We start from the raw sequence: 8,858 nt of genomic DNA, 5'->3' as shown, positions 1-8,858 counted from the left end.
AGGATGAGCCCCAGCACAAGGAAGGAAAAATACAAAAAAGAAGGACCAATCCTCAAAAAGCTTGCAATGTCTCCACTTCCTTAGATAACCGATAGAAATTCCTTTTGCTAAGTGCCATCTATCTTGATACAGTCGCATACTGTCATTTGTGGCATATGTACTTGATCACAAGTAAGTGTATGCTATGATGACAAACTTACTATGGAAAGAGAAAAAGAAAATAAGTGTCATGTCAAAAAGAACGGGTGGGGAAAGTCAAGTCACAGAGACAAGCTTGGAATGCGGCCATTCATTATGACACGACGCAAAGCAGGGATCGGCGCTGACTCGGTGGTTAGATGCAAGAAGAGGGCGTGGGGGGGGGGGATGGCGTCTGTTCATCTTGGGCTTGGAGTGGGGACAGGAAGAGAGCTGAAGTGTTGTGTGGCATTGTGAGCGCACTGGAGGCTGATGTTGTACACAGGATGGGTCGGCCTCTGTAGACAGATGTGGAGTAAAAAAGACACATGATGACAGTATTTGCAGAAAGATTTCAGTCAGGGGCATTGTTTTGCTCCCACGACAACAGGATGAGAGATGAACTGTTACAAATTTTCAACATCATCATCGCCACCATCATCACGATCACTATAACCATCATCAACATCATTAGTATCATCATCACAACCACCGCCATCATTACCATTGTCATGAACCAAGTTAGTAATGGGATGCCAACATTTTCAGGGTAGGTACATCTAGGTACACTATCAGTACAATAGTACAAAAGACACTACAGCATTTGACAGCTCCTTCAACAAAATGAACTAGAAAAGCACTCTGAGAGCGCAGACCTCCACCAAGCATGCAGCCCATTTCCACCCGCACTGATCTTGTTTGAGATCAGTGATTTCCACCCATACGTACTGCATTGTGTGCTGAAAGCCGCCTGATTTCCCAATATAGAAGCCTTTGTTACGTCATAAACCCTCAGCTGCACAGCGTGCCTCGCCCTAGCAGAAACGAGAGCACACGCTTTAGTGCGCGCATGCTAACCTCAAATACGCGCAGCCTGAACTCCCTAGTTCATTGACCCTACCTGCCAAAATATCAAAAATCCTTCATAAATTCCCCCAAAATTCTCAGATCACTACCAAAGTTAATCATTTGTTACTTGTGTCATTCTCAACCTTTCCTGCAAGTTTCATCACAATCCGTTCACTACTTTTTGAGTTATTTTGCACACGGACAAACGAACGAACGAACCAACTACCTAACAAACAAACCAACGGTAACAAAAACATAACCTCCCCCCTTGGCGGAGGTAATAACAAAACAACAACAAGAATGCCAAACCAAGCTTTTAAAGGCTTAGACAAATTATCTTTAGTATGCAACTAGAACTTGATTGACCTGGCTCAAGTTGTAGGTCAAATGCCTACCATTTTGTAGCAGAAATGAACACGTTTTATTCTTTAATGTCCTTTGTCATGCACCACTGGTCAATATTTGGTTTGGATCATTGTCCTTTGTGTGGTGCATTGGCAAATGACTAGCGTACTCTTGAATCTTTTTATAAGCATGTTTCCTTTTGTTTGGCAAATTAATTAAGACGACAAAAACGATGCTGAAGCACCCTGCAAGCACCTGTTGATGATGTGGAAATAATTATGACAAGTCATCACAGAGAAAATTTTAAAAGAAGATAGTGAAATGGGTACCACATCCATTAGGCAGCAGGGATTTTGGAATGCACTCATGAAGTGGTCTATTCATACTTTGGTACTGTAATTCCCTTATCTTCGGAAACATGTCGTGCTGGACATTATCTCAACAATCAATGAAATTTTACTAGGCACCTGAAAGTTTGACCAATTCAATTTCTGCATCCACTCTATATCCTTACCAATTCATTCTTTGGATCCCCTAGGATCTCTTCTTCCCTGAGTTGACCTGCTAGAAAATGCTGAGCTATGGAAAGACCACTTAGACAGTAACAGGTGTGGTAGAAGTCCCTTGACCTGGAAAGAGAGAATATGGTAAAAGACACTCTGAGTCTGGATATGCATGTGAGATGACTTGCGCAAAAATGTTAGAATAAGGAATCTGTTTATAGGTATCATGGACTGCTTCATTCAACAAAAAGGACTTAATGGTAAGGAGTTAATGGTAAGCAGCAATGACATTCACAAAAAGTTCAGGCTTAATATGCACAAGAAAACAGTCATTCAGTCAGTAGACTACTGTAACATGCAGTCGCCAAGGTTGCATGTCAGTTACCTCATTCATAATTATCTTTTTTTAAAGTACAATGGGCGAATGTCACAGACAAACTTAAGGACCCACTGACATCCAATTTCTGTCCTGTGTCCATGATGACGTTTATTGATGTGGATAGATCTTCATACCACAAATTTCTTAATTTTGTGATTGAAATGTGCATCAAATCATTTCATTTTTCTGCACTCACTGGGATGAACCTCTTACAAATCATTCATGGCTTTGGTGATGTCATCAAGACTAGGAGTCAGGTTCTGAGGTGCTCTTGTGTATTTGTGTGTTAGTCAAGGCAAAGGTCATATTAAATGTTGGGCATTGCGATGCTTAGTTTAGGTGGTTCTATCATTAATGACATCAAGAGTTGCTATTTCAGGGGCGAAGCTTAGCAGGTGCAGAAAACAAAATAATGAGAATTAAACAGATTAAAAACTCAATTACACATTTTGATCAATAAATTCTATAATTTGCGATTTGTAGACCTATTCACGTCAACAAAAGTCACAAGGCAAGTGCCAAAATGTGTCTCGCCCATTCACGTAGAAGAAATTAATATCTTCTAACTCCCGGAAGTTCATTGCCCCCACCTATGACCTTTGAACTTGTGATGACCTTCAACTCCCCAAGGGATATCTACCATCCAAGTTTGGTCACAAACGGACATAGGGAACAAAAGTTATGAGCCATAATCGAAACGCGCCTTAAAAACTTAACATTGGGCCCTAAAAGTTCGTTAACAACTGTCTGTGACCTTTGACCTTGTGATGAATTTCAACTCTCCAAGGGACATCTACCATCCAAGTTTGGTCACAAACAGACATAGGGATCAAAAGTTATGAGCCATAATCAAAACGCGCTGTAAAAACATAACATTGGGCCCTAAAAGTTTGTTGACCCCTTTCTGTGACCTTTGACCATGTGATGAACTTCAACTCCCCAAGAGACATCTATCATCCAAGTTTGGTCACAAACGGACATATACATCAAGTTATGAGCCATAATCGAAACGCACCGTAAAAACTTAACATTGGGCCCTAAAGTTCATTGACCCCTGCCTGTGACCTTTGACCTTGAGGTGTACTTCATGTTTGGCAAAATGTGTAACTTTGCATAACCACTCTTCCCTCCAAGTTTGATTGAAAATGAAGCCGTCAGTAGAGAGTTATTCAAGTTTTTGTAGCATTACGGACGGACAACGGACGGACAGACGGACGACGGACGACGGACGAACGGACGGATGGATGACGGATGGACAGACGCGGCAGGCAATCCCTTAGACTCCCCGCACCTCCGGTGGGCTCGACAAAAATGTGATGGCTGTCAGTGTACCTTTAAGCTTGTGAAACAGTCAAATTGCCTATACCGGTACATGCCAGCAGCGAGGGAGTATATTTAAAGTGATTACAAAGGACACAAGAAGCATACACACTTACTTTCCTGGTTTGTCTATAAGTCCACCATGATGGTTCTGGCAACACAGTAGTACATACTCCTGTAAGGCTCCTAAAGAGACGATAGAATAAACACAAGAAAACAAGCATGAGAAAACAGAAATGGTAAAGTGATATCGTGCCTAAAAACAAACAAACAAAGAAACAAACAGCATGCAGGTATATTACTGGGCTACAGGAAGTAAATATCCAAATTTCAGCACTTCCTTGGGCAGCACTCAGCTAAATGCTGTGTAGGTATTGAAATTTCTTTAATTCAGAACAGTCTCCACCAACAGATCAAATTTGAGATTTATCCATCCCTAATTAAGTTATCATAAACTGGGGGTTCTTTGATATCATCATATCATCATATCACATTCTTCATTTATACATTTATACTATTCATTCCTTCACACACATACACTACATATATTCATTCATTCATTCAATTAATCAGTCAATACCAGTATAAACACCTACATGCAGCTTTGACATAACATTTCCAATGGATACTGCCAAAGTCAACTGTAATTTCATGAATTTTAGGAGAGACTCCCACAGGGCTTTCACCTTGAAGCACAAATTTACAAAGAATACCAGAAAATTCTGAGTGCTTGAAATTTCATATCTGATTTCAGTGGTTCATGAAGGGACAAAGACGTACTCATCAGGCTCCTACAAGCCAGTGAAATTAACTATGGCTTTACTATCAAATCGGTCTCTGCTTCTGCTGTATACTGAACATTAATGTTTGGGTTTTTTATTTTCAATCTATATTTTCCCTCTGTGCCAATATGTCAGACATACATTGTTGGCATTGCTAAGTTCACAAATTATACTTAAGAAAAGAAACAACAACAACAACAACTTGGTAGCCATGTAGACAGTGACTCACTCTGGTCAAACATCCAGGCCTCCATGCTGAGAGCTCTCTCTTCCTGCTTGCTGAGGATGGAGTGGACGAGGGGGAAGGCGCCGGCCTGCCAGAAGGAGTAGCACCCGTCCACCAGCTTGTTGGTCCGCCCCTGGAAGCCCCCTTCGAATCGCATCTGCCGCTGGGACAGCCACCGCTGAGAGCGACAAGGAATCAACATACAAACATGTGCACTCAACAACAACAAAATGATTGTATGTGTACCGAGAGGTATACTTTTCTTTTCCGATTTCTTCAAGGTGTTGAAGTGGAAGATAGTTAAAGTGGAATGTACGTAGACAATAATTTGAATTATCTGGATATGTACTACATCCTGCAAGCAAAAGTTCTCATTGTCTATATTCTTAAAACAGTGCACAAATGTGCTGGTTTCTTTTTGACTACATGATGTCTGCTTTCTCTTTATGAACTGCATAAGAGACAAAGATCCTGCTCAAGTCAACATCCACAAATGATTCATCCACAACTGTCACTAGATAATCATTCATAGGTAGTGTCCCATCCATAATCTACAGATATGATTTATGATACAGTTTCAAATTATCCTCAACACTTTCATCAGTGTATCCTCAAAATTTTCATCTGTGACATCACTGCAATTACTGCCACAGTCATCATTCTATCATTATCATAATCATTGACACCATTATCACCAGCAGCCATCATCATTAGCATTAGGAAATATTTGTCCCCTGTCACCATTCGTCATGAGAATCTTCATCATCATTTGTCATTACCATCAATGCTACCTCCATTGCCATCGAAGTACTCATCAGCATCATTGCCATCAAACGAATAATGATAAAATCACTATCATATCCATCATCAAATTACAGACTCTGTCATCAGCATCAGCAACTATGAAACCATGCTAATATCACTCATCAACATCATAGTCATCAAATCATTACTAATCATCATGACCATCGTCTAACTACAGACACTGTCATCAAGCAATTATTTACAAGCCATTAAAATTGCAATCAAATTAATCATCAACATCACTGTCATTGAATCATTACTAATTATCATGACCATCATCAAATCACTGACACCATCATTAGCACCACCAATCACTAAGCCATGACTGTTGCCGTCAAATTAATCGTCAACATCATTACCAGGGTTTTCGCCAGAAATTTCTTCACGCTTGTCGGCACTTATACGTGCTGTTTTGGGGGTGGGTACGGGGTTCCCCCTCCTGCGCGAAGCGCGGAAGCCTTCGCTAATGCTCACTACAACAAAGATAAATCGCCGCTAAAATGCCACTAAATGCGACATTTTCAGGGAGATGTAATGAACGTTGTGAGGGGCATATTCTCACAGAAACAATGCAGAAACTCCATACCTTTTGTTGGCGGCAGTTCCTAAATAATAAATGAAAGAGAAGTATGTGCCGATGGTGACGGTTCCGATTTCTTTTAGGCCTTTCCTGTTTCACTGTTGAAATTATTAGCCGTCTCTGCATCGCAACAACGCGCGCCGTGTATACTAACTATACCCGTAGTGTTTTTGCTTTCTCGCCGTCTGCTCGACCACGTGGTAGGCCTACTGCATCAGATGCGCGAGAAGCGATCGAGAACTTTCGGGACATCATTGCACTTTCCTTTCTGGGTATACTGCGGTAGTTTGGCCGTGACATCAAAGAGATATCATACAAAAATGTAATGATGGTCATTATTCCGAGGTGTGTTTAATCATAAAATGAAACGATTCATTACTGAGTACTTCGAAGGTTTGTAATCAAAAACAACAACAACACCAAAGGTCGGTACTACAGATGAATGTTCAAAATAAACAAACTGATTTCGTTCGGAGATTAACAAACATTTTTTTCTTTATTATTTTCGGATCAACGAACCTTCAGAAAGGAATCCATCATCTATCATCATTATTGTTTCGGAATAACAAACCTTCAGAGTAAGAAAACTACCCATTTTGGGGCCGTTGTTGTATTCCGAAATTGCTGGCAGAACGTTCGAAATAACAAACTGATTTCATTTGGATATAAATGAACATTTCTCCTTTATCATTTTTCGATTAACGATCGTTCAGAATCAAGAATCTTAAATATTTTACCATCATTATTCTTTCGGAGTAACGAACCTTCAGAGTAAAAGAAAACTGTAAACGTTTTGGGGCCGTCGTTTTATTCCGATATTTCACTGGCAGAACGTTCGAAATAACAAAACTGATTTCGTAGTGAAATGAACAGACATTTTTTCTTAATCATTTTTGGATTACCGAACCTTCAGAATAAAGAATCTAGCATTATTTTATCATTAATCTGTCGGAGTAACGAATCCTCAGAGTAAGAAAACTGCAACTGTTTTTTGGGCAGTCGTTTTATTCCGAAATTTCACAGGTAAAACGTTCGAAATGACACACTGATTTCGTTTTCAAATTTACAGACATTTTCATTTATTCAATTTTCGGATAACCAACCTTCAGAATAAAGAATCTACAATGTATTATTTTATCATTACTATTTCTGTCGGAGTAACAGACCCTAGAAAAGTACGAAAACACGCTGTTTTGTGCCGTCATTTTATTCTGAAATTTCACTGGCAAAACGTTCGAAATGACAACTGATTTCGTTTTGAAATTTACAGACATTTTTTTTCTTTATTATTTTTCGGTTAACGAACCTTCAGAATATAGAATCTGGTACTATTTCATTACTATTTTTTTCTGTGGGAGTAACGAACCCTCAGAGTAAGAAATCTGTAACTGTTTCATTCCGAAATTTCACTGGCAGAACGTTCGAAATAACAAAACTGATTTTGTTTGGAAATTAACGGACATTGTTTCTATATTTTCCGAATAACGAACCTTCAGAATAATGAGGAATGTAGAATTATTCTATCATTATTCGGAACAAACTCCAAACTTCCCTGATGAACATTAATGTAATACATTATACGTTGTGTTCATGAATCCCAAACGGATCCATTTTCACACATGTGCAGTGATTGGGTCAGAGAAGGGATGGAAGTATGAAATGGAAAAGGAGAGCAAACTTCATATCGGTGATGGAGAACAAATATTTCAATAATGAACTATATAGGGTGGGAAGGGAGAGGGCTCAGAACTCCGCCTATCTATGGATCATTGGCACTATTTACTCCTTGCATTATCAAAATTTCCGAGAAAATTGAAGTCCATTCAACTTTTTTGAGTTATATCTAGCCGGGGAAAAAAATGAACCTTGGTGGTGATATTATCTGATGCTGGTGTAGAGAAAAACAAAGACAGCTCACTCAAAAGATGCTTCCTTCTTTCAGTTTATTTTCTCCCCAGTCATTCCTATCGTTCTCCTCCCATGAACTCCTGCCATGCACGGACAATAAACAAAACAAAATGTTACCGACGCTGCAATAAAAAAAGAAAGAAACACGTGCTCGAAGCAAATTATCTACACTTTTTAAGTTGAACAAATTGATGTTTGTAATGAAGAATAAAAAAAACAACACACGGCCACAGGCAGTGGGGAAACTTGATATCATGACTCGTGGAAATTTCCACGAAATTTCCACGAAAGCCAGGTGTCAGATAAAGGAATGCCGCGCGTACTGCCACCTTGCTTCGGTGGTCGTAAACAGCGTGTAGATAGCATGTAAACCAACTGGGAGCATCGATGAATGATTATCCATTTATTTTCTGCCCATGAAGGCCCCCTAACCCACCATGTTAAGAAACCAAGCCAGAAGCACGTGGAGCATTACGTACGTTGAACTTGAAAGACCATCATGACAGAATTACTATAGATTTTGGCCCGGAGAAGGAAAATGGAACACTCACGAATGACGTTTACAAATCCATGGAAAGTGAAAAGGCTCAAATGGACCGCATGGCTTTTTAAACTAAAAAAAAAAATAACCCGCTGAAACAACCAAAAAAAAAAACAACTAACAATTTGCATTTGCTTACTCCATCGCACGTTCTTTCTTCTTTTTTTAACGAAAGATGGAGTTAATTTTCTCTCTGCGGCAATGCTTTGAACACATCTAATTTTGCGTCATTGCCGATAGACAGCTTCCTAAAGAATTTGTTGGAAGGTAGGCCTCGGAACGTGTTAAATGTGGCAAGATATTATTATCGTTATGTAAACTACACACCAAACACACTCTCATCATACAGCCATATTCCAACGTCTTGAGTTATGACTCCACTCGACTTACTACAATGTAATTGTAATAACGGGCGTTGACAACAGAATATTTAAGGTTCAATAG

The 8,858-nt window shown here is 39.6% G+C and overlaps 1 protein-coding gene across 1 annotated transcript in view; it reads right to left on the bottom strand.

Annotated features, from left to right (window-relative positions):
- Nucleotides 1-360: 360 nt before the first annotated feature.
- The window catches only part of LOC139739772 (protein farnesyltransferase subunit beta-like), a 39,501-nt gene continuing 31,003 nt past the window's right edge, over nucleotides 361-8,858 (bottom strand). The window contains exons 9-12 of the mRNA XM_071650365.1: nucleotides 4,585-4,759; nucleotides 3,690-3,759; nucleotides 1,886-2,000; nucleotides 361-476 (exon numbers count right to left, since the gene is read on the bottom strand). Of these exons, the coding sequence (XP_071506466.1) occupies nucleotides 378-476; nucleotides 1,886-2,000; nucleotides 3,690-3,759; nucleotides 4,585-4,759 (459 nt within the window). The 3' untranslated portion in view covers nucleotides 361-377. The remainder of the gene's footprint in view (nucleotides 477-1,885; nucleotides 2,001-3,689; nucleotides 3,760-4,584; nucleotides 4,760-8,858) is intronic.

The sequence above is a fragment of the Diadema antillarum genome, unplaced genomic scaffold (genome assembly GCF_040938485.1).
Source record: "Diadema antillarum isolate AM-2024a unplaced genomic scaffold, OU_Dant_1.0 seq00000819_RagTag, whole genome shotgun sequence".
Classification (NCBI taxonomy): Eukaryota; Metazoa; Echinodermata; class Echinoidea; order Diadematoida; family Diadematidae; genus Diadema; species Diadema antillarum.
The sequence above is the reverse complement of the archived record's forward strand: the minus strand, read 5'-3'. Positions and strand labels throughout refer to the sequence as shown.